The 27,452-nt window shown below is 32.4% G+C and overlaps 1 protein-coding gene across 17 annotated transcripts in view; it reads left to right on the plus strand.

The window, feature by feature from the left end:
- TRDN (triadin) overlaps positions 1–27,452 on the plus strand; it is a 481,452-nt gene that overhangs the window by 39,727 nt on the left and 414,273 nt on the right. For all 17 annotated transcript variants that reach the window (XM_074309957.1, XM_074309965.1, XM_074309958.1 and 14 more), the window contains exon 2: positions 26,808–27,017. In XM_074309957.1, the coding sequence (XP_074166058.1) occupies positions 26,808–27,017 (210 nt within the window). The remainder of the gene's footprint in view (positions 1–26,807; positions 27,018–27,452) is intronic.

Consider the following 27,452-nt stretch of genomic DNA (forward strand, 5'->3'; position numbering starts at 1 on the left):
CCATGCTGGATTACAACAAAAACATAACAATAGCAACAAAAACAGATACCATATATAATGCTTAAGGTTTGGGAAAGTCTTTACATATGTTATTTCATAGCAACCCTATGAGTTTATTCTCAGTGTTTTGCAGAAGAAGAAACTGAGAGAGAGGTAGATTACATGACTTTCCCAGAGTTATACATCTAATTAATATTTGTGATAGAATTAAAATGTAGGTTTTCCTTCTTCTAAGGCTAGTCCTCTATCTACACACTGCCTTACTGACTCTCTTGATAAGGCATGATTAACCTAAACTAAAAGGTATTTTTTATAGTCTTAGTAGTGATGTTATAATGTGTAATATATGATGAGCTTGATGTAATGTGATTTTTGGGGTCCCCTGACCTTGCAGCTTCTGTTCTAATGAATTCTCAGTCTCTGGCTTTGGAATCTGCCTCAGGAAACTGACCCACATCCAATATATCTGAAGACCATCCTTAATTCATCTGGAGATTACTTACTAGCCCTACCCTTGAGCTATAGAATTAACATATTTATTATGAAAGAATAAGTGTATATCCTTCATACTGTTTCTTTACTGAATTTGCTTAGAATTTAGTCTGCTCAGTAATGGCATCACATTGCTTTTAACAAACTTTGCCCCTTGAATGAGAACTAGAATTTCCATCAATTTTTAAACTTTGCAAAAGGTCTTACACAGAACCATTTCTTTTCTCCATTAAGTTATTGTGCAAGGCAATTGAAAGAATCCACCATTCAATTTTAATGTGAAAGGATCTACCAATAAGCTCCTGAAAGAGATATAAATGAAATAAAATAAAAACTCCCAGGAATGTTATAGCCAAATTCCAGAACTTCCAGGTCAAGGAGAAAATATTGCAAGCATCCAAAAGAAACCATCCAAGTATAATGAGCCACAGTCAGGATAATATAGAATTTAACAGCTTCTGCATGAAAAGACCAGAGGGCTTAGAATATGATATTCTAATGAGCAGTGGAACTAGGATTGCAACCAACAATCACCTACCCAGCAAAACTGAGTATAATCCTTCAGAGGAAAAGGTGGTCATTTAATAAAACAGAAGACTTTTAAGTATTCATGATGAAAACACCAGAACTGAATGGAAAATCTGATATTCAAATATAGGACATTGGAAAAACATAAGGAGTTAATTGGGAAAGGGATATTATAAGGGGCTTCAAAAGGGTATCTGATACTCTTCCTACATGGAAGTGATGTGGTTAGTGGCAGTGCAGAGAGTTGTGGGAACCCCTCTTTGGTTTGTATAGGTCCAATGTGAAAGAATTCAGGAACCCGAAATATTAGACTGGCAAAAGGACATTTATTGTTGGCACTGCAGAAGTCAGCTTTTGCAAGGAAGACTGACTTGCCAGTGACAAGGTCCTGGCAGAGAGATAAAGGTCCTAGCAGAGAAATCCTGGCAGAGATATAAACAGAGGTGTTAACACTGAGAAGAGAAAGTCTTCACAGTGGGCAGGGGTCCTGACAGGCAACTATGCCAAGGAGAGAAGTTCCTTAACATGGTGTTGTCCTGCTATTGAGCCTCTGCAAAGAAATGAGCCCAAAATTTCCCTTTAATTGGAAATCTGAGACTTAAGTTTCAATTGAATGAAATTACTTCAATATTGTCACTGCCTCCAGCCCTAGATTCCTAGATGAATAAGATCACTTGAGTTGGAGCTAAGTAGGAATGGTCCTGGACTAATTTTCAGCTCAATACAGGGTTCTACCACCTACCCAATAGAAATATCAGGTTTAGATCTCCAGCTAAATGAGACCACTTAAATTCCAGTCCTGGGCCAATCTTAATGAAACCACTTAACTGCCCCAGGGGTGGGTCCCTGTCAGGAGACTTTCAGGCTCACCCCAAAAGTCAAGGACAGTTTCAGGGTTCACCCCATCAGAAGGATGATACTTATAACTCATTAGAATGTTCTCATTATTATGACAAAGAGTATATATAGACAGAGGGCACAGGTATGAGTTGATATGAATTGATAATATCTTTTTTTAAAATGATGAAATTAAGGGGTGAGAGAGGAATGTACTGAAAGAAAGGGAATTGGAGAAATAGAATGGTGCAAATTACCTGCTATAAAAACGAGACAAGAAAAAGCTTTTACAGTGTAGGATAAAAAGGGGATCAAAGGGTAAGTGAGTGATCCTTACTCTCATGAGAATTGGCTCCAGTAAGAAATGGATACATCTTCAATAGGGGAATAAAAATCTATCTTGCCCTTTAGGAAAATAGAAGTGGAATAGTATATGGGAAGGAGGGGAAGAGTGATAAAAGAGAGGGCATATTGGAGGAGAAAGTGGTTAGTAGCAAAACACTTTTTAGGAGGGACAGGGTAAAGGGGGAGAGAGAATAAATGGGGGGGAATACAATTAGCAATAGTAATTGTAAAAAAAAAATTCAAAGCAAGTTTCTCTGATGGAATATTATTGTTCTCTGGCAAATGATGAGCAAAGGATGCTCCCAGGGAAGGAAAAAAAATCCTGGAAAGTCCTGTATGAAAAAAGTGAAATATGCTGTATACAAAGTAATAGTAATGTTCTGGCATGACCAGCTGTAAATAATTGTTATTCTCAATAGTATAATCATCCATAACTACTCTGAAGGACTTATGATGAAAAATACTATCCATAGAAAGATAGTGATTGTGTCTGAATACAGATAGAAGCATTCTCTATTGCTCTCTCTGTCTCCCTCTTTATTTTTAACTTAATTTTTCTTGAGAGTTTTTATTTTTATTAGGGTAGGATATCTATGTTTCTTTTCATAACTTGAGCTCTTTGGAAATGTTTTGCATAATCTCACATGTGGTTTCTTAATTGTGGGTGAGGATAAGGGAGAGAATCTAGAACTTAAAAATCTAAAAACCAAAAATCTTTAAAAAAAAGTTTTGAATGTAATTGGAGGAAATGTCAAATAAATAAATAAATATTTAAAAGTGACAAAAAAAAAAAAAAGTTAATGTGTGAGATATAAGTGTATATCAAACACCAAACCTTAAGCGTTGTGTCTGGAAGGTATTTTTGTTCTGTTGTATGATTTTGTTGTGAGCCAGCATGCCTAATGGCCAGAGCTAAGAAATGCAAGTCAGTATTTTGGTTCAGAATGTGATCTTTACAACTTATTAGGGAGACAATTTAGTCACAAAACCTGCGCCAGTCATGCTTCTGCTTATGATAGATACTCATAATCACAGTTGTTTCTGAAAAAGGAAGTTATTGGTTGAGAAGTGCTATTGGAATATACCATACTATATCCTAAACTTTATTATACTATGTTATATTATATGATGCCATACTATAATATACATATAATTTATGGTATAGCTTATAATAAGTCTTTAAGAGTACAAATGACAGAGGCAGCTAGGTGGAGCAGTGGATAGAGCATCAGCTCTGAAGTCCAGGACCTGAGTTCAAATCTGGTCTCAGACACCTAACACTTCTAGCTATGTGACCCTGGGCAAGTCACTTAACCATAAATGCTTCAGCCAAAAAAAAAAATACATAAGTAAAAAAATTTTAAATAGTACAAATGACTTATTTTCAGTAGGCAATGTATATGTTAAATATCTAACAAATTGGCACTTTCTTTAATATTTCATAGTATATTTTAAGGTATTGTATGAATATGATAGGTATAGTATACTATGATACAATATGTCATGCTATTATATACTGCTATATTAGTATATAGCAGTGATAACATGTGGTATTTTATATTAAAATATACTATATACTAATGTAGTAGTGCATCATATCATATTATACCTGACTATGTAGTTTTCATTTATACTAATTCACTGAGAATATAAATGACATTCTCAATAAGTATTAATAGTATCTATTTATATAGATATAAAATATCTCTTAAAAGTTAAATATCCATCAAAATTAAACTTTGTCATTCTAGCACTCCATGAAATGGGAATTGTTGTAATTTATCTTGATTCGCAACTAAAAGACATATGTTTTCCTATATATGAAATTTCTCTGCTGCAATAAATAAGAATCTCTTTATATCTTTAATAATATGCCAATATTATAATAATATGCCAATAATATAATCTTTATAATATGCCAATATGAATTATTTTTCAAGATTTAGCATTTCTTTGGAATTTAAGTAAAAAGAAGTTTGCAATTGCTTTACTACTAGTTGCATTGGGTAAAGAATAACATATATGGATGTCATTACAAATGGCAATGATTTAGCTTTGGTCCCTCTCTTAAAAAAAAAAAAAGTTTTATTTGGATTATCTCAGAATAAAGTACTAAGTACAAAGAAGCTCATTACCAATAACCTAAGCAATTAGTAAGGACTTGGCTAAGGAAACTTATGATGAAATAAAAATTTAAAAATTATTCATAATCTTATGCAGACAACTTTGCTTTACCTAGTGAGGGTAGTGATGGTAGAAGAATGATATAAAAAGAGACTAATGGTACCAAGAATTTCAATTTTTAGGCTGTCCACAAACATTGACTATTATTATTTAAAATTTGAAGCTTCTTAACAAAGAAACATACTTCTAGAAAAATTAAGTCACATCAATATTGACATTCTGGTTGTAGATGAAACTGGAAGGCAGAAGAAAGTTACACTGAAGGTTATTTCACAGGTCCTCCTTGAAAAAGCAAGTAATGGAATTGGTTTTATTGTTATCTTAAGACAGCAAGAAACATTATTTCATGGTACATTTTGTTCTCATATCAAAAGACTATGATAAGTATCTCCAAAAAGTCAACCATAAAAAATAATTTTGGCTTATTAGTAGCCAATCTCTGTTACAGAAGAGGAAGATGTAGGAAACATAAATGTTGAAGTTGATAATACCCTCCAAATTAAAAATCTATGTGTATTTTGATGCTGAGTTACTTAAGTGCATAGGTGAGTACAGAAAAAAAAAAAAGGAAAGAGGGAGATCAATGATTAGTATACTATACAAAAGTTTAGAAATTTAGAAGAGTTTCTTCAAGAAAAGACTCAAGACATGTTAGACCTGGAAAATGAATTCAGTCATATTTTTACAAACAGGAAACAACTTGTTACAGTTTTGAAAGTTATTTGTAAATCAGCTATGTAGAATTGTTTCCAACTTGTTATAGAGAAAATCAAAATTAATATTATGCTACAATAATGAATAACTGAGAAAAAGATAGGAAGTACAATGAAAACAAATCCAACCTAACCTACTTTCAAAAAGTTGTTAATTCTAGAAAATGGATGGGATGACATTAACATAGATAAAACTAAATTTATACAAAACTTTAAGTGATTAAAAATCAATAATTACAATGAGGAGAACAAAGAGTCTAAAATAAAGTTAATTGACAAATGTTAGATTTAGGAGAATGAAATGCTATCATAAAGACTCCTGAACTTGGCTTGCAAATTTATGTCAACTTTTTACACTATGTGTTGAAAGAAATAATAATGTGACATTGTTCAATGATCTCTGATCACTAGTATTAGGCAAGGCACAAAATGAGAAGACATAATTGGTCAAAAATATTCAATAAAGTCATAAATAAGAGTGAATTCATATCCAAGATAGGGGATTTTCTGTGGACAATGAAATCTTCCATATGTTTGTGATGAAATTATATATATTATATCAAACCCTAGAAGACTAGAACCTTCTATATTAAATTCACAGTCATTCAAAAGTGTTTGCAACTTTAAACGCCTATCCTCTGGAAAATTCAAATGGATGAAGGATGTCTGATCTTTAGATTATAATATGCAGTTGAACAGATTATATACTATCTGTCTATGGCACTGGAGATAGAGCTTGTCTATAAGTATATCATTTGTAAACTGGGAAAACATAATTTATGGAGAATAAACTGAGCACAGAAAAAAATAATGATGAAAGCAGGCTTTTACCTTTTGGAATTGCCATAATTTAGAATTACCAAATTACCTTTTGGAAATTATGGAGTTATTTTAATTATCATTAAAGCAAAGGCTATCTTTTTAATATCTGTATTCTGGTGATTTAACATTATATATTTTTTAAAAATAGAAATTGGACATTACCTAGAAGGAAATGAAAAGACACAAGGTGGGAAAGCATATATTCTAAAGCACTATAAACAAGAGATTATCAGTAGAATAGGTGGAAAGAATGTCTTCAAATAAATTTGTTGTTGAAAAAAGAAGCTAATCTGGTTATTTAATATGAGAAAAATAACTGAAAGGTAGCTCATTGTTCTACTGGTGTTCTATTTCTCATTTTATCAAAATGCCATGGGTATTTAAGGAATACTGTTATCACATTAGTTAGCCTGCTTCCATGCATATTTATTGGACGTTTTGGGTAAAAAGTCCAGAGAGCCTGATATTAGCCTCTTTAGAATGTATAGCTACATTGAAGGGAACGCAGATCAATTTGAATAATATAGCACTGAGATTCTGTGTTTCTGAATTATTTGATGAATGTAATTTTTACCTTTCCTTAACTCTGGATCTTTTTTTCTTTTTTTTAATAGAATTTCAGATATTATCAGCATGCTTTTGGGTGCCATTCACTGTTTGACTGACAAGTAATCCTTGTCTTATGTCCTTGAATCTATTTTTTTCTTTTATATCCTAATTCAAATGCTACCTTCTGCAGGAGACCATTCATGATTTCCCTAGTCAGGAATGACCTTTCTCCCTTTAGTCCTCACATAGAATTTTTTTTTCTATTTCTTATGACCTTATCATATAACCATTTATTTATGGGTCAATTCTACTACTTGTCTTCAAGCAATCATAAGAGCAATGGCTATGTATTTCTAGTATACGGTTTTAATTCTCAGGTTCAGGTCTGATTTCTTCAAATTTGACGAAAGATCATCTTTTTTTTCCATTTAGATTTTGAGTTAGAAATAAAGTAAGGAGGAAAAAAAGATTAGAAGAGAGTAATCTTTCAATATCAAAGTATTAAATATTCAAATTTTAATGATCAATAATTTTTTGTTTTGCTAAATGAAACCAACATCATAATTTATTCAATATTTATTCAAAATAGTGAGCAGTATATCTTCTTATATGTAAGTAAAATCTGTTCTCACACATTTTTCTTCCTATTGTCTTCTACTACATATATAATTCCTTTGCTGAATATATCCCATGAAAATATATCACACTGTATATATTATTAGTCAAGGCCCCAGAGCTGTTTAACTTAGTGAAAGATTGCTTCACAATTACTAAGAACCTGTGCTATAGGGCAACTACAATTTCATAAAGCTTATTTCACAAGATCAGCTATAAGGCTTAGTGAAATTCATGCCACTGCAATACATGAATAAGCTGAGTCAAATAAAAGCTATTTTAAAAATGTATGCTCCATAGAAATAACTTCTCTGGGAAATCTAAGGGTCAGATTTTAATGGTTATACAGTCTTTTCCACTAAGACATTTGAAACATACATTGATTAAGAGTGTCATGGTTCTATTCAAATATTGTCAGAAAGGTCATCTCTCCATCGCTCCATCCTATCCAAAACTGGTAGTGAGAAAAAAAAATCTCTTTCCTCAACTCTGCCATTACTCATAGTATCTACTAAACAAGAAACGGCATGTGAGTTTGTAGAAAACAGGTGCATAATCTTTTCCATCAGTGTTCTCAGGAGACTTTTCTCTATGCAGGGATAATTCAATAAATGTAGAATAAACAGGTATGACCAGGGCAGAATGAGAAGATGGAGAAGAGGTTGTACTATTTTTCAAAAATAGCATTTGCATCTCTGTTTTTAAAATGCCTTTTGGTTTATAAGTGGAGTTTCTCCAAACAAAAAGCACCTATTGCTTGCAAATGATTCAGAGTCCTATCTGACCTCATTTTCATATCATTTTTATCTCTATAAAGACAACAGTTTGAAGGGGAAGGAAGTATTTGAGACCAAACAGTGTACTTCAGTTTGGAGCTAAATGACCTAGAAAACTTGTACTCTTCGGTTATATTAAATTGTTAACCTTTCTAAAGCTTTCCCCTTCAATATCACAAGGGAATAAAATGGCTCCCTCTCTCTGGATGAGTATGTTTCTAAAAATATTTGAATTCTTCAGACGAAAGGTGTTGTATAGAGTATTATTTGTATATACCTAATTGATTGCTGCTTGGCAATGTGGGTATAAAAGCTTTAATGGTGGGGTTTTTTTTTCTTTTCTTTCAGAAACATATAAAAGGAGCTTCAAGCTCATTTTGAAGTCTTTTGAAAGGCAGAGGCAACTGCTCTTTCTGCAGATTAAATGATAAAAACCTTGTAAATTTCAATGTTTCCTTAATTTTCAAGCTGCATTTTTGACTTAGGAAATATAGATGCAAGTTCAGATTTGTAGATCTGAGGTAGGCAGTCTTGTTAGACTCTATAAAACTTTCATATATTTCAGTGTACAGCCAAGATTGGGAGTCATTAGAGATGAAACAATGAAGGAATTAATGATTTTCATAATAAATATTACAATGATGATGTTAATGTTTTATTTATGTAATGCCCATCACTAAATAAATTTTCTTTATGAAGTGCTATTTTTGTTATAAAAATATTGCTGAAGTGCCCTGAAAAGTGTAACCAAGATCAAAAACAATAACAGTTACCTTCACTAATAATGCATTTCCATTTGTATCAATTGATTACTCATCAAATTACTTCTATAGTGATGAGGAGTAAACGGAGGTTCTAAACCGAGATAGGTCAGTTCCTTTCCTCCTGGGTCTGATTATCTCTCTCCTTCCCAAAGTCCCAACAGGCGGGTTCCATAGTGAATGAATTCACTATCAAGGCTGTATTAAAACAAAGTCTTTATCGATAGTAAAGCGATAGATAGACATATGGCCTCCAGGAAGGCCAAGCTACCTGGCAAGGTGATGCCAGTTGGCGGGCACAAGGCTGGTATGAACCACGTGCAAAGATTCCATATTTTAGACCTTCCTTTTATACATAACTAGGGTAATCAAAACAACGTTTGCACAGAGATCTTATGCAAGAGGTTCTGGAGATATTTGTAAATAAGACAGGAATTCTCTGTTGTAAATAAGACAGGAATTCTCTGTTGTTATCTCCTTCCACCTCTCCCAAAAAGGAATTTCCTGCTAGTATTTGGCCTATCTCTTTTGATCTTAAACTCTCTCCTTTCCAGATCTCATCATATAGTTCTTAGAGCTTTCTTCTGAGAATATTTCTGACAGTTATGGGGTTAGAGTGGAAGCATGCACTTTAAATTAACAATATGAGTTTTCTATTAAGCAGCCTATAATCATTGCTTTCTTCATTTTCATGTATTTCCTCAGTGTTTTATTACCTACTGCTTAGGAGTATTACTCCCTACAAGTTCATACTTCCTGATTGGCTTAACAACTTCATACTTCCTGATTGACATAGTTTCTGATGCCATTAAAAATACATTTATTTATGAATCCCTGAGGAGAAATCATTTTGTGCTCTCTCTTTCAGACTATCAGACTCCCTACTCTTCCCTGAAAATATAACACTTTAAATTTATTAGCATCTCTCACCTCCCAAATCCTGGATAAAATTATTTTCTTAATATAGCCTAAAATCACATTAGCTTTTTAAATAAGTTTTAGTAAACTGTTTACTTGTATTAAGCTTCTCAAGCATGAAAGCTTCTAAATCTTTTGGCAATGAACTAAATTCTAGTAATACCTGTTCCCTTTTATATAGATGAAGTTGACATTTGAGACCTAAATATAGGACTTTTCATTTATCTGTAATTTTTCAGATGTATCTATCTATATGTATGTATGTATATTGATCACTTCCTCAGGGAATAATAAATCCAGTAATGGGGTCATTGATTTAAAGAATATAGAGATTTTAATCACTTTATTTATGTAATATAAAATTAAAAAAAAAATAATAGTACCTGGGTGGTGTGGTGTTAAAATGTTATGAGAGTGAGAATAATAATGTACTTTGATGGATAAAATTCTTGCAGGTTTTCCTTAAATGTTTACATATCCCAAATAGAAATATGTACATATTTTGGAATAAATCCCATAAAACACTGAATATTCCCCAATAAGACCGTAAGCCAGTAGGAAAGTATCAGTGAATTATCTTCTAGTCTTATCAGTGTTTAAATGAAAGCGAATAAATTCTCCTATTTTTCCTGGACTTAAATATGTTAACTAATAAGTTATTAGCCCAGGAAAAGTGTAATGGGAACTATATGTGAAAGACAAAACCTCCAAAGTCTAATTCTTGAATATCCTGATTTTCCTTAAGAATATTTCATCATAGTCCCAGTGAAATATTTTACTTGGACAGTTTTATTCAGAAGCTTTGCATAGATTCCTCATCTTTATCATTGAAGATATTTACATTAAAATAGCAGGAGGCAGTGTTTCTTTGGTATACTAGTTCTCTTAATAGAACTAAAATGGAACTCATTGTGTTATCACAAAGAAAGGATTATAGCCCCAGTTGGGGTAGAAGCAGCAGGAGAAGAGGAATTCTTAAGAAAAAATTGGTTCCATTATAGACAACAAATCATATAAGACTCATCATTTTAAAGTACTCAAGTTTAGAATTTTTTTCCATAGCTAAATACCATTCTATGAAGCAAGTTCTTAACTCATTCTTATATTTTAATGACTGTTTTATTTAATGGTGATAGAATGATTGTTTGAAAGATGGTGGGAAAAGGTGACTTTTTTTCTATTACTCACATGAGATCAACAACCTCAACAAAAAGCAAAAAAATCAGGATTTTTTTTCCTTCAGAGATCAGCAAGTACTTCACAGATTTTACATAGATCCTTTTCCAATGACATTTTCAGAAGAGATAGTTACTCAATCTACTCACACCCTAATGAAATGAGAATCCACTAAATTCAAAATGTCTTCTAATCTGTCCTCCTAATCTAATTTAGGAAACTAATTATCTTCAGGAAACCTACTGCTGAAAATTCCCCTTATATGATGACTTCCTGAGCTGATTAAAGAAATTAATAATAGCTACCATTTGTTTAGTTTTGTAAGTATTTGTAAAGTACTATATTCATTAATTCATTCTATCCTTAAAAAAAGTCTGGTGACACTGGGGCTAATATTATCTCCAAACCTTTTCATTTGGTTCCCTGAACCCCAAACCTGCCACTAACCTCATCATTAACTCTCTGACCACTAGGAACTCTAATCTCATCATTTTGGTTCCCTGAATCTAATCTCATCAACATGACACACACACAAAAAGACCCTTATCAAGTGATTTATATAGGTTTTAGCTTTCTGTAGAAGGATCAGAATACAGGTGATTCCAAGGTTAACACTATTTGTGGTGTGTTTTGGGTACAACACTTAATGATGAGATTGATGTTCAAATGTTGGAATTTGCTCATGTGAAGGATTCATAATGGCCTTTATCTTTGACAAAATATAGGATTATTTAAGAGAAGAGGTTACAGACAAAATGAAGAAATACAATAGACACCAAGAATGGTAAATATGAAATAGAGTTAGGAGAGCAATAGTGTTACCAAGGAAAGGAGTTTAAAAGACTCCTTTAAAAAAACATGCCATGAGGTGGGGATAATCTATTGATCTATATAGATCAATATAATTCATAGAAGGATTTAGCACCCTAAAAGAGTCAGTTGAGTATAAGAAGGAGAAATATAAAGAGACAAGATGGAGTAGTGGGGTAGGGGAGAGGTGACAGGAAAGACACTATGAAGCTTGGGGGCAAAGTGAGGAGAAAGACACCAGGATTCAGAATGTTGCTATAGGGCTAACCCAAAAGGGGTTCAGCATGGATATTTTTATAGGGTAAATTTAATCTTTTTGTTTGATTTTACATAACTTGGATTTCTGACTAGACACAACAAGGTAGAGTATCTATAATCTCCATAGAGGGTGGGACTATACTGATCCCCATTACTGCCCTTCCATGCTTACCCCAGGGAGTAATCTTATCCATACTTCAATCTTGCTCTGCCAACTCTACCTAGTTACTCAGGACTTCATCATCTTGTACTCTTTGAAGCCTCTCTTAAAATTGATGATTCCTCTGGTTTGAACCTACCTAAATTTGAAAATCTCACAACTCTAATTATAACTTTGTTTCTTATGTTTTTCTATTTGAGACATATCTCACTGTCAGTCCAGTGGGAAATATTCTGGTTTGAGAGTGAGGAAAGCAGGTAATTGTCCTTCAGACTTAGTTTCCTCATCTCTAAAATAAGGGGATTGAACCAAATGACTTGTAAAATGCATTTTAGTTTTGGTTACTATGATTAAACTCTGCTATTCTAGATGACTTTCAATTTTGGGACTTTACCAACAGCAGTGTCATTAGCTAGAATTATTGGATAGTTCAAGGTTCTTGAATTCAAATTATTGAAATTTGTGCCATGAACCTTACCCCTCTTTCCCCTCCACTTTCCTCTATAACTTTAGTTAGGAGGTCCATGGCAACAAGAGTCTGGAAAAAGTCCTGGAGTGCAAGTAGAAGGAAAAGAGAATATAATCACCACCACTGAAGAAACTTGATCTTTAAATTGATAGGTTTTTTAAAAGTAATGACTTTTATAAGCAAACATTCTAAGGGCCAGCATAAATTTGTCATAGATCAGCCACTAGGAATGCTTATCTGGTCTATCTTTCTCATTTTTTAAATGTGTAAATTGGGACATAGGAAGGTTAAGTTACTTGCCCAAATTTGCCCTGCTTGTGAGTAGAAGAGCTGAGATAACTGATCCCAATGCAGGATGTAAACAATTCCTATAGAGTTAAATCTAATGTTCCATTTCCTTTCCTTTCATTCTTAGAATGACCCTAACTCCTCTCTTTCCCTTTGATCAGAATATGAGAATTATTTGGCATACTTATAGTTGTTATTCTTCTAGTAGTACTTTGTTGTTTAATCCCTGGTCTGACTCGATATGACTCCATGTGAGGTTTTCTTAGCACAGATTCAGCAGTAATTTGCCATTTCTTTTTCTAAAGGATTAAGGCAAATAAAAAAAGGATAAATGACTTACTCAGTATTACATAGCTACTCTGTGTCCAAGATTATATTTGAACTCAGGTCTTTCTGACCCTAGGTCTGGTACTCTATTCATTGAGCTACCTAGTTACCTATAACAATATGTACTTAATAGCTAACCTTCCAAACCTAAATTTCATCATATTTTTTTAAGTGATGGTATCTCTTATAACTAAACACTTTTCATTTCTTTTATATGCTCTAAAGCTTTTCCCTTCAATATCACAAGGGAATAAAATGGCTCCCTCTCTCTGGATGAGTATGTTTCTAAAAATATTTGAATTCTTTAGAAGAAAGGTGTTGTATAGAGTATTATTTGTATATACCTAATTGATTGCTGCTTGGCAATGTGGGTATAAAATCTTTAATGGTGTTTTTCCTTTTCTTTTGCTTTTCTTTTTGCTCATCTTTTCTTTTCACCCAAGTTGTAACTAGAACTGGAAAACTAATACATTTATCTCAGGATAACTAATTTGAAAGGTAGGGGAAACTTTAGAAGGCAAAAACCACATCTCTTGAATTAACTTAACCTTTAGTCAGAATAATTAGTTAAAATTGGAAAAACTACTTGATGGTGGTTTGGGATGAGATCCTTTTCTATGTAGTTCTGTTTTTCCCCCAACTGAGGGTATGTATGTTGTAACTTTACAGCAGCACAATTTGTGATATTGCAAGGATGCAAGAAATATTAGGGAAGTCAAATGGTTCCAAAGGCTATTCAAAATGATTTGGATATTATTCAATATGGGACGATAAAAGAGGAGAGAATGAAATGTAACTTTAAGATTTGGATTCTAGTTTAAAGTCTACTTCAGAATAAGGTAGAAGGCAGGATAATGTCTGGAAGAGAAGAAAAAGGAAGCATGCAAATTAGGAATGTGGGAGTCTGTAGATAACAGTAAACATCAGTAGAAGAAGGTAGTATTATTATATTAATCAATCACTAAACATTTAATAAATGTCTATTATGAGACAGGCACTGTCCTAAAAATTGAGGATAAGAAAGAAAAGAGGGAATTAATAATTCCTGATCTGAAAGAACTTACAATCTAATGAACTAGAGTCCCTGTACTTCTTTAGGTTTCCACTAGCAACCCCTTTTTACTTGAGAATTTTTATAGGTACATAAAATAGGTATATAAATCAAAAATTTACTGATAAATCATAATTTCATGCCTCTCACATTCAGCCATGTGATCTCATATAGGGCTGCAACCCACAATTTAAGAAGCATTGAGTTAGACAACAAGCATATAAATATATGCAAAACAAATAATATGCAGGATAAATAAGAAATAATAAAAGAGGAAAGACACTAGAATTAAGAATTATTGAAAACTTCCTGTAGATGGTAAAATTTTAGATGGAGTTTAAAGAAAGGCAGGAAAGTCAATAATTAGAGAAGAGCAGGGAAGGGAGAGCTTTCCAGATATGGGTAATAGCCAGAGAAAATGCCTGAAGCTGAGAAAAGAAATGTCCTTTTTTGTGAACTGCTAGGAAGCTGGTATCATTAGAGAGAAGCCTTTGTTTCTGGGAGTAATTGGAAAAGGGGAGACATTAATAAAAAAAAAAATAAAGGAAGCATAGAAACAATTTACGACAAAATATCAATAGATATTTTAAAAGGTAACATTATATACTATATTCCTCACCTTGAGACACCTCTACCCCTCAATACATCCAGATCTTCCAAAAAGTGGAGGGAAGTAATATTCTTATATTTCTTCTTTTGGGACCAAGTTTGTTCTTCACAGCATTCATTTTTTTATTATTCTGCAGTTGTAGTTGTTGATCTGAGTTAATATAGTTATTGTTTATATTGTTTTTTCTGAGTTTTCTTATCTCAATTTCCTTCTTATTTTTCCTTCTCTCCTCCCCCTCAAAATAATCTTTGTTCTTTCTTCATTGTAGAGGCAAGGGAAGGAATTGAGGAGATGTAGAAACAAAAGATACCAATAAAAACCAATTTAAAATAAATATCACTTTCATTAATCTCTTTCTTTCTAATTCATCAGATACTATCATATTTAGGTCCTGATAACCCCTCACTTACATTATTGTAATAGCTTCCTAACTGCCCTGTCTGCTTCCAGTATCTTTTCTTTTTAATTAATATTTAAATTGGACATTAAGGAGATCAAGATGGCATGATAAGAGAACAAGGAGGAAATAATGTCAGAGAAACCAAGAGAATATTTCTATTAAAACAAAGATATTACATAGCAGGTGCCTGTCTCATATTGGCACAGGGAAGAGATAAAGGGATATCAGTGTAACTATATTTACACATATATAACATGATGCTGTTCAAATTTAAAACTTAGTAACAATAATAATGGAGAATTATTCTTAAATTTTTTTTCAAAGTAGAGATATGTTCTTGTTTTAATCCCAGAACTGATTTCCTAGAATAAAACATTCCAGGTTTGAGAAGAGTCGAGCACAATCTACATGTAGTTTCTTCTCTGGAGTTCAGAATTTGCTTACTATACTATTACCTTGAATCCAGTTCTTTAGCCATTAGTATAAGTGGCCACTTGGCACTAAATTTTATTTTATAAAGCACAGTTTCTTCCATAGCTGTCTAGTCAGATCATCAATCAAAGAATCATGGAATCTAAAAACTGAAAGAGACCTTTATAGGCGTCTAGTTCAACAAATGCTTACGTAATGAATCTTCTCTAAATATTCTTAAATGTACCTATTTGGTCTCTCCTTGAAGATCTCCAGTGAAAAAAAAATCTCAGAGCTTTTAGAGATAGCTAACCAACCCATTTTACTTTTGGATAGCAAACATTGTTGAGTATGCATTTTCTTATATTGAGTTGAAATGATTTCATGTGATGTCTGGAAGGGAAGAGGATTTGTAATTATATTTTTATTTTATTTTATTTTTTGGTAACAGATCACAGGCTTCAAATGAGCCCCAGATGGTAGCACTCTCTGTAGCCTTTATATTATACTTGAATTCTGGTTTTACCTTCTGGATCCAGAAGGTACATGTCCAGCATGACAAATTTTCAATGTGGTGTTACTTGAAGATAACTATTATAATTCTCTATCTTCTCATTAGCAAAAAATTAATTCATTAGCATTATTAAGCACCTACACAATGTGAGGCACTAGGGAAACTAGGGATTTAGATTCTAACCATTTTTGATGCCATCCTCTAATCATGGTCCACTTTGTCAACATTGCATTAAATATGTGGGCTCATGCAAAAATGACCATAATATTGCAGATGTGTTCTGAACTCCTTACATTCCTCAATTGTTTAAAAAACTATTTCTATAGTTCTAATAATCAAAATGCTTGTATAAATTTCAAAGAAACACATCTATGTAGTCATATACCTTAATGTCAATTTATATATATATATATATATATATATATATATATATATATATATATATATATATATATACATATATATATGTATATATATATATATACATATATATATATATGTGTGTGTGTGTGTGTGTATCTGTGTCTATATACCATTCTTCTTTGTTTCTCTTTGTCTCTCTGTCTCTGTCTCCCTTCTTTCTCTGTCTCTTTCTCCCTCTCTGTCCCTCTTTCTCTGAATCTGTGTGTGTGTGTGTGTATCTGTGTCTATATCCCATTCTTCTTTGTTTCTCTTTGTCTTTCTGTCTCTGTCTCCCTTCTTTCTCTGTCTCTGTCTCCCTCTCTGTCCCTCTTTCTCTGAATCTGTGTGTGTGTGTGTGTGTGTGTATCTGTGTCTATATCCCATTCTTCTTTGTTTCTCTTTGTCTCTCTGTCTCTGTCTCCCTTCTTTCTCTGTCTCTGTCTCCCTCTCTGTCCCTCTTTCTCTGAATCTGTGTGTGTGGGTGTGTGTGTGTGGGTGTGTGTCTATCTCTTTCTTTCTTTCATTTTCTCTCTCTCTTTTTCAGCTAGGTAATTCAATGGATACAGTACTGAACCTGGAATCAGAAAGATTCATCTTCCTGAGTTCACATATGGCCTCAGATACTTATTGGCCATATAAATCTGGCCAAGTCACTTAATTCTATTTGTTCCCTCATTTGTAAAATGAGCTGGAGAAGGAAATGGCAAACCATTCTAGTGTCTTTGCCAAGAAAACCCTAATGGATTCACAAAGAGTTGGGTTGACTGAAATTACAGGATAACTATCTCTCTCTCTCTCTCTCTCTCTCTCTCTCTCTCTCTCTCTCTCTCTCTCTCTCTCTCTCTCTCTCTCTCTCTCTCTCTCTCTCTTTATCTATCTGCCTGTCTAATAACCAAAGCTTCTTTCAAACCCCCTAAGCAGTTTGATTTCACTTCTAAGTTTTGGACTTCATATTATCCCAAAATTTCCTGTTTTACTCAATTAGCACTTCTGTTTTCAGCCACATCCATAAACCATCTTCTCAACATCAAATATTGTACCAACATTAAATAATCTGATTATAGATTCTTTTTGACAGTGGTGCCAAAATTAGTAAAGTAATGTGAATGGAGAGAATTTTTTTCTTTTTTTTTTTCATTTTTTTGGTCTACATGGTTATCAGAAATTTATATAGAATTGTAAAGGTATTTCTTACAGCTATTGCATAAATAACAGAAATCTGATTCATTCATTGCTGTGTATTTGTTTTACTTAATTTAGAAATTAACTATAATGATTACTTTATGGTTTTTCTGTAGGTTAATTAAGAATTAACTGGTGCATCTGTGATATTTTTGTCAGAGATTAAAACAGAAAAATATTTTTTAAAGATATAAATATATAAATGAAATATAAATGAGCATAAATAAAAATATAAATTTTGTACTAAAGCCAATCTTTTGAATTATTCAAAATAATATGACATCCTTACTTTTGTAAAATTAAATTCTGGAAGCATGGTATCCCTCAAAAGAATAATCAATAACAAATTAAGTTTTAAATGTAATTTTCTTTTAAATTAAATCCCTTCCAATTTTATTTCTACTGGCTCTGCCATATTATTTATGATTTTTACATTTTTTTAAAGAAGCCTAAAGTATCTATCTAAAATGATGAGTATTATTTATAATTGGAATAAGCTAGAAGCCTTCCTAATAAGATCAGAGGTGAAGCAAGAATGCTTATTAGCACTACTGTTTTTCAATATTGTACTAAAAATGTTAACAATAGCAATAAAAGATGAAAAAATAAATTGAAGATAATGAGGAAACACAACTATCACTTTTTGTAGATGATATGATGGCATATTAAGTTTATCCTAGAGAATCAGTTAAAAGAACTCATTGAAATAATTAACGCCAGCAGGATATAAAATATATCTGCATAAATCATTAGCATTTCTATATATTAATGACAAAATTTAGCACAAAGTGAAAGGAAAACTCCATTTGAAATAAATGCAGACAATATAAAAAAAAAGCTGGAGATTATGTGACATACTTACAAAATAATTTTGACACAAGCAAAATTTGACACAAATTTTAACAGATCTAAATAATTGGAGAACTGTTAATTGCTTATGGTTAGGCTGAGGAAATATAGCAAAACTTATATTTATATCTAAATTAATTTATTCAATGCCATACCAATCAAACTACCAAGTAATTATTTTATAAAGAAAGAAATATTAAAACTTTATCTGGAATAACAAAGGTCAAAAATCAAGGGAATCAATGGGAGAAAATATAAAGGAAAGTGGATTAACAGTAACTAGATCTCAAACTCTTACAAAGTAGTAATTACTTCAATAATTTGGTACTGTCTAAGAAATAGATCAGTGGAATAGATTACATATACAGTACATAGTAAAGAATGACAATAGTAATCTAGTGTTTGAAACACAAAGATTCAACTTTTTTGGAAAATAATTCACCATGTGATAAAAGTTCTCTTTCTCAAATGGCTAATAAGGAAATATGTTTTGCATGACTGTACATGCATAATCTCTATCAAAATGTTTGGCTTCTCAGGGAAGGGGGAAAGAAGAAGAAACAAGGGAATGTGAGATTCAAAAATTATAAAAATAAATTTTTAAAAGTTTTCACATATACTTATGAAAAAAATAAATTAAAAAAACAATTTTACCAACAGATAGATTTCAAAAAAGAATTCAAACTTTGGTTTCTTTTCAAAATGTGTAAACCTTTTAGAATGGAGAATATTTAGTTATGTTACACAAGATCTTATTAACTTTAATTTCCTCCTTTAATATTAGACAATTTGGGGGGGGAGTTGTCTTGTTTTTATCATGTGATTGAAACAAATGCTCATAACATCTTGTCTGCCTAAGTGCTGTTTAATCTGACACCTTCTCAAAAGAATTCTGAAGTAGAAAATAAAATTCCTGAGGTTTCTGTCTGTAGTTGGAGTTTATAGGAGGCCTTTTTAAATTTAGAAAACTGGGGATTGACTACATATCAGCTTTCAGTCATGCTTCTGCTTAACACTCATAATTCACTTACTCTTCTGCAGCTCATTATTCCAAAGGTTTGATTCACTTGTATCCCCACTTGGGTCTTAAATTGTATTTCAAAACACTTCTATCCTTCATCCATTTTCAGAATGGCCATTACAGGTGATGGGAATTGGGCACAAAAATCAATGGTGGCCCCTTTCTAATTTTCCATCTTTTGAGCACTATCTCAACTACAGATTTTAAGGTGCATTTTAAAAGCATTTTTTTTCCAGCTTGAAATAGCTTCAACTTATTTGAGTTCACAAACTTGGAAGTTATATTCACATCACTTAAAAAAAGGATTCATTTCTCTTATTTTTTAATTTTACCTTAGCTTTGAAATTTTAATTTAATCATTCTATTATTAGTATTTTCTGCCAGTTTTCATTCTCTTAAAATATTTTAATGCTAGTTCATGAGTCATATTTTTATCCTGTCTTGGGAAAACAAAAACTAATAACAAGAGTCCATGTAAAACTGACCGAAGAAATCCATTAGACCTCATCCATAACAAATATATACTTCAATTTACATTATATGATCTTTGTGGTAAATGAATGAGATAACACTGGTTAAATTCTATGAGTATTCATTATCAGAAGTGAATAATGATATTTCAAACTGTAAAACATTTTCCATAGTGCTGATTCATTTTAAATTATTAGCATGTGACACTTGCTTACTTCAATGAATACATGATCTCATTGATATAGGTACTTCTCAGGTAGATTACAATCCATCCATGTATTACTTTCCAATGCAAATAATACTTGATTATTTTACCATGTATTATACACACACACACACACACACACACACACACACACACACACACACTTTTTAATATGTTGTCTCCCCCAACAGAATGCAAGCTTCTTGAGGATAAGAGCTGTTTCAGTTTTGATTATTTTTTATAAACTCTTAACACCTAATGTAATGCCTAGACTATAATATGTGTATAGAAAAGTTTTATTGATTGATTGTTATGTCTTTCTACACATCCTAAACAGATTTGTCCCTTTCTCTGGAGAACTTTTTGGGTTCTTTTAATATTTCACCGGTACAGTTGCAGCCCTTGGAATAATCATTCCTTATTCTTTGGCCATATACCTCACCCAACTTCTTTTTTGCACCCTATATCCTCAGTATCTTAGACACTAATTGTATTCATCTGCTCCATTGCACTGTGTTTACAGATACAATATATCTTTCCACTGCTTTTGGGGTTCACCTATAATTCTGTTCTGAGTTATTAAATTTCCATGATTGATAGCCATAAAGCACCACAGGTAGAATACTGTTATTAAAAGTAATGGGTTTTGATGGCAAGGAGCAATTTGAAATTATTCTTTTATTGATTAGAAAAATAATGGCATTCTGATAAAAAGAAAGCAGGTTCTTCCCCATTGAAGTGGGATGCTTGGTCTATCTTAAAGAACATGAATGACTTTTCCATGAGGAAATTTGGATTATGTTGAGTGGTACTTCATTTATTCAGAATACCAATTTTACTTCAGTGAATTTTGAATTATATTGTCAACATTTCTAGTGTAAAGAAACAAAATTTAAGAACATTGAATGCATTTTAATAGAAATATTTGATCCTGAAGGTATTATTACTTAGAAGAATCTTGTTCATATGGTAAAATGATTTAAAAATTTTTCCGAGAAAAGGAAGTTGATATTTTCTTAACTAGAAAAAAAATCATATATACTTTAGAATTTGGTATAATTGTACTTCAGGAACTGCCAAAATGCTATCTTGTAAGCTCAGGTTTTCTGCAAAGTTTGATCTATAGCACAATATGACAATCCATTTAAGTATTAAATACTTGATAGGCACTGGGTGAAACATTGGGGGGATATAGAGACAAATATAGTCACTGTCCTCTACCAACATATTTTATTGAAGAGGAATGACCTATGAACAATACATAAATATGTATTAAGTAATTGGAAAGTACTAAGAATTTTGTCAATCCAGACAAATAACATGTGTGAGGTGATGCTTACAAACTGGTCTTTGAATAAAGCTAATATTCTTAAGAGACTGAGATGAGGAGCAAAATAATTCCAGGATTGGAAGATAGCTTGAACACAATCATGGACATATGGGAGATGGAGTGTATGAAGTACAAATAAGACAATTTGTTTGGAATGTTGAGCACATGAAAGAAAAGTATCTAAATAATTCTAAGTCCAATATCCTAGGCTTAGAAATGAAAGCTGGTGCCATATTGGAAAGGTTTTTTAGTAGCAATGTAGTTTGTATTTATACTGGAGACCACAGGGAGTCACTCAATATTCCTGAGCAAGATAGAAATGATTTAAGAATATTAATTTGGCAGCTGTGTAGAGAAAATAAAAATAGGAGAACCAAGAGGGAGAATTTTCAGAAGAGTCCAGAGAAGAAAGTGGAGTCACCAGTGTCAAATGAAATAGAGAGAGCAAGAAGGGTAAAATTTAAGAAAAGGTCATTGGAGTTGGTGTTTACCAGAACATTGGAATATTTAGAGAGAACAGTTTGATTTGATAAGGCCATAAAACTAAACTGGAAGGTTGAAATGAGTAGGAGGATAGAAGTAATGAGTGTAGAAAGCTTTTTTTCTATGATGTCTGCTATGAAAGAAAGGAATTCAGATACAGAATGAAAGCTGAATAGGGTCAAATGAAGATTTTTAAGGAAGAGGATTCACTATCATGGTTACAATCATCAAAGAAGAAACCAGTAAATAGAGAGAGATTAAAGATTAATTAAAGAGAGAAGGATTTGAAGGCAAGCTATTAGAGGAAATCACTAGGAGAATACAAGTATAAAACATTTTTTGATTGAAAGTATAAAAATCAAATCAAATTATAAGTGTGTTAATAAATCAATAAGAAATATATAAAAGAAATTACTAGACATTAGTAAAAATCCAGTTGTTGTCAGGAAACTTGAATTTGCAAAAGACCCAAGATTGATGGCTAGGTTTTAGTTTTCTTTTTGTCCTTACTGTCAGTTACATTTCTTAACTTTTTTGTATACCTGTGGTAGTATCTTCTGTCCATTTTCAGTCCTTTAATTGTATTGCTTTTCTGTAGTCAGATTCTTGCCACTTCACTCCTAATACATATTATTCTTTTGACCTAAACCTGGCCGTAAGATAATTTTCATTCCCTTCAAGTGATAATCCAATTTATTTCTAATTTTCTTGCATTTCCTGCTTATTCCAAGCTCTTGTTTAATTTTCTTCTTCCAGTCTGTCTCTCTAGCCCACACCTACATTGGCTATATTTTCTTTCTCCTTTTGTTTCATATTTTAGTGCCCCATGGAAGTGGGAAAAAATGTAATTGAATGGAAATTGGTCAATGGGTCACTTGATCACTCCACTAGGACAGCTACAGAGCAATATGTACTGGTTTTAGATTTATCTTTACCTATCCTGACCTTCAATTTTCTTACGTATCTCTGTCTTTACTTTTACATATCTCAATGTTGCACAGTTTTGGTGTTTACTATATCTGTATCTCCTTTTCCATTTTCATATCTGCATCCCACTCCCTCAGTAATTTGATGTCATGTTTTGCTGTTTGTCACATACTTTTGTCTTCATCTTCCAACATTTGGATTCTCCCCATTATATCCCAATTTCTCATTCCATTTTTTAAAAATTATTTTTTTTGTACTGGTCAGCAGGATTGAACTTTCTAACACTCACAAATTCCATTTCTTGTTTTGCCATTCCATTTCTAAACATTGTATGCCAAAATCTCAGCAAAAAGGATTCTTAAACTATTACCAGTAATTAGGACTGAGAAGATCCAACTTACTGATATAATAAGAGAATTTCTGGCTTAGTCTTCTTGCTGCCACTCTGCTAAAAAACACTATGTCTTAGACTCTATTTTGAGCCTCTTGACATGGTTTGCTAGAAGACCACAGGACACATACCCTAATAAAGTCTATAAAATCAAGCTTGAGACATAAACTTCAGCTCCAATTTTGACCACCTAATTCCCTGACCTTCCTTATTTAGAAATCTATATTCCCCTCCTTTTTTTCCTGATGTGTAAACTCTTACCTTGCTCTTCTTTCTATAAAATTCTAATGTATTCATTGCTGAAACTGATGCTTAGGACTCAATGCTTTCATATTTAGTGCCATCTAAGGAAAATAAACTACATTAATTATCTCTGCATCACTGATTTAGTGAATGACATTAGTATTTAATCAATTGACTCTTGGAAAATTTTCATCTTACATCAAGAAAACTTTGGAACATAATCTTATCTCCTTGAATCTCCTTGAACTTTGTGCATGTATGCTCTGTTTTTCTGTTGTCTGATCTTGACTTGTCCTGGTTTATATCTCATCAAGTTCACATTCCTGGCCACTCTGTTCATTCCTTTAGTGTTATTTATCCTTGGCACCTATTCTTGGTTTATCCTTTGGCTTTGGTGTTCTTTATAACTAAGTTATCTATTTTTGCCATCCCACCTCTCTTTCCTGTCCTTATATATCTCCATCACCAGACAATTGACACAGCCAACATAGAAATATTGTTCCTATTACAACTGGCTATTACTTTTTGATTATTTACATCATAATGATGTGATGCAACTTTGAGTTACATTGGAATTATATTTATTCTTCATCTTTTAGCTTTGGCTATGGCCTTTATGTCACACTAAGTGTTTTAGGTTGAAGTGATATGCCCAGAGTTATAGTGCTAGTAACTTTCAGACCAGGACTTGAACTAAAATTGTCCTAACTTCAAGTCTAGTATTTAATCTGTTTTTCAATATTGCCTTTCTATAGGTTGAAAATAACTCCAAATTTTCTTGGTTGAAATACCTCCTCACTAACAGTCATCTCTCTATTACCCCATAATAGAAGTAACATGAACCATAAATCCTGAGGCAAAAATGTGTAAAATCTGTTCAGGGGATGGTGGGCAGACTAACTTGTTTGGAAGAAAGGAATGATATTGAAGACTGGCAGCATAGGTTTCAGGCAGACAGCAAAATCTTGAAACGATTTATGTGAATTCTAGACCTAATTCTTCAGACAATGACATGAATATGGAACACTGAGCAAAGTTACATGAATAGTGGCATGTGTGAGGAAGATCTCTCCCTTTCTCTAAATGATTCTTCTATCACTAGGAAGAATTTTTGTAAGGAGATTGTTGTGTCTTGGCCTTTAAATTGAATCCTCTGTCCTTTGTATTAAATTGACTTTGGTGTTGTGACCCTAGTACTAAAAGTAGACTTCCTGAGTCATTTCTGAAACCTGATTTTTCCCTATCAATCAGTCAGTAAATATTTACTAAGCACCTACTGTGTTCCATACATTTTGCTAAGCACTAGGGATTCAAAGAAAAATAAAAATTAGCCTTTATTTTCAAGTAGCTCATACTCTAATGGAGAGGTAATATGCAAACAAGTACAAACAAGCTTTATACAGTATAAATTTGAAACAATCAACAGAGGCTAAGCACTAAAATTAACAGATAATAGGAAAGCCTTCCTATATAAAGTAAGATTTTTAGTTTGACCTTGAAGGAAACCAGGAGAATTACACTTTCCTGTAGAGATGAGGAGGGAGTGCATTCCATGTATTGGGGATAGCCAGTGAAAATATTCAAGAGTTAAGAGATGAGATCTTCTATGGAAAGAGCAGGGAAACTAGTTTCTATATCACAGAATACAAACATGTATGTGGATAAGATATATAAAGACAGGAAAGAGCAGAGGGAAAGGGAAGGATAGGTTATGAAGAAATTAGAATGTCAAACTGAAGATGTTATATGTGATCCTAGAAGGGATAAGGAGCCACTGGAGTTTATTGAGTAGGAGGAAATATGGTTCAACCTGCACTTAAGGAAGATGACTTTGAAAGCTGAGTAAAGAATGAACTGAAATGTGGAGAAATTTGTGGGAACTATTGCAGACAAAGTGTGAGGTAATAAGGGCTTGTACCAAGTTGATGATAGTAAACAGCCTTTATTATCCCTTTAACAAACCCTAATTTTGATCCCCAGCTCTCTTATGAGCCTATTACTAACTACCTTTTCATTCTCTGCGATAAAATGAAAGATTCTGCCCCTTTCCTAGTATCAAGTCAACAAACAATGACTAAAAAAATTAAAATATATAAATACAATATTGTGTGTAAGAAATGGGAATGTTTCAAAAAAAAACTGAGGAAATTTAAGTGAACTAATGGATAAAGTGTACAATAACAGTATTATTGTAAAAGTAAACAAGTATGCAAGGTATAAAAATCTAATCAATGCAGTAACCAGTCAAGACTCCAGAGAATTGTTGATGATGAGTGTCATCCACCTCCTGACAAAAGCACAAGGAGGTTATGAACTTAATATGCCAATGAGACATTTTGAATTGCTTAACTATGCATATTTGTTATGAGAGCTTTTTTTTTTTTTTTTTTTTTTTTTTTTCGTTATTTTGTTTTTATTTTCTTTCCCTCAGCAGCAGGGGTGAATGTAATAGGAAGAAAAAGTAAATACAAAAAATACTTAATGATTAAAAAAAGTAAACTTAAAGAAATAAAATAGCCATTAAATATCTGTCATGATTCCAACCACTTTACTATTCTAGCATGTCGCATAGTACACATGTGATTCTTCCTTTTTAAAAAGAAGATGTGAAAATGATTCAAACTCCAATTTTAAAATATCTTTCGTACAAAACATTCATGGAGTGTTTGTTTCAGTTGTATGACCCCACTTAGGGTTTTCTTGAAAAAGATACTGGAATGTTTTGCCATTTCCTTTTCCTTCTCATTTTTTAACAGAGGAAACTGAGACAAACAGGGTTAAGTGACATGCTGGGTCACACAACTAGTGAATGTCTGAGGTCAGATTTGAACTTAGAAATTCCTAACTCCAGCTTTCATGTTCTTTTCCCTGTACACCTAGTTGCCTTACATAGAAATATGAATAGATGCTATTTTTTGACTAAGAAAAATGGTAGAATAAGAAATAGAAAGAGGAGGCATGTGAATGACATTACAAATGATTAGCCAACCGACAGGGAACAAAGAAATCAAACATTATAAAAAGCTTTATGAACATTGGTTGATTAGGAAAATGATAGGGCTATTGACAAAATCAAGAAATCCAAAAGGGAAGCTAGAAGATGACATAATTATAATTTTTCATTTTGGCTCTGCTGGTGATTTCTTGTTCTAAAAATGGAATGTAGTTTAGCATGTTCTAAACAATGAGTATAATGTCTATTCTCTGTATCTTACTCTTTGTTTTAGGTTAGATAGCCTAAAAAGTCATAAATTGTGCCTTTTCTTGTTTTTGTTTAATATTTGTATAGGTCACACATCTACAACTACCACTGTGATAGATGGCAAAAATGGATCTGTGCCCAGGACATCTGGAAAAATGTTGAAAAGATCAATGACAGAAGATATTGTCACAACGTTCAGCTCTCCTGCTGCATGGCTTCTGGTTATTGCGCTAATCATTACCTGGTCAGCTGTGGCTGTTGTCATGTTTGATCTAGTAGATTACAAAAACTTTTCAGGTAAGAGACATGGAATTTTGCTTTTTAAAACTTAGTTATATTTTTTAATCCACCACTTTTTTGAGGGATCCCTGTTCAGTTATTTATAATGATACATTTATCTGTACCAGTGGTTTTTATCCTGATGTCTATAAATCCATAAGGGAACTATACATAGATTTAAAAGTTCCTAAATTGGAATAGGAAAAAAAAAAATCACACCTTTATTTTTGTTAATACCTAAATGAAATTTACCATCCCTTTCATATGGTTCTAGAGGACAAAGATTTTATGAGAAAGGGTTTATTGTTTTCATCAGACGGGGCTATGATAATTATTGCTTTCATAACCCTTTTATATACATATATATATATATATATATATATATATATATATATACATGAATGTATGTATATATATACATATATATCTACAAAATGATATTATATAATATAC

Source organism: Sminthopsis crassicaudata, chromosome 4 (assembly GCF_048593235.1).
Source record: "Sminthopsis crassicaudata isolate SCR6 chromosome 4, ASM4859323v1, whole genome shotgun sequence".
NCBI classification, from domain to species: Eukaryota; Metazoa; Chordata; class Mammalia; order Dasyuromorphia; family Dasyuridae; genus Sminthopsis; species Sminthopsis crassicaudata.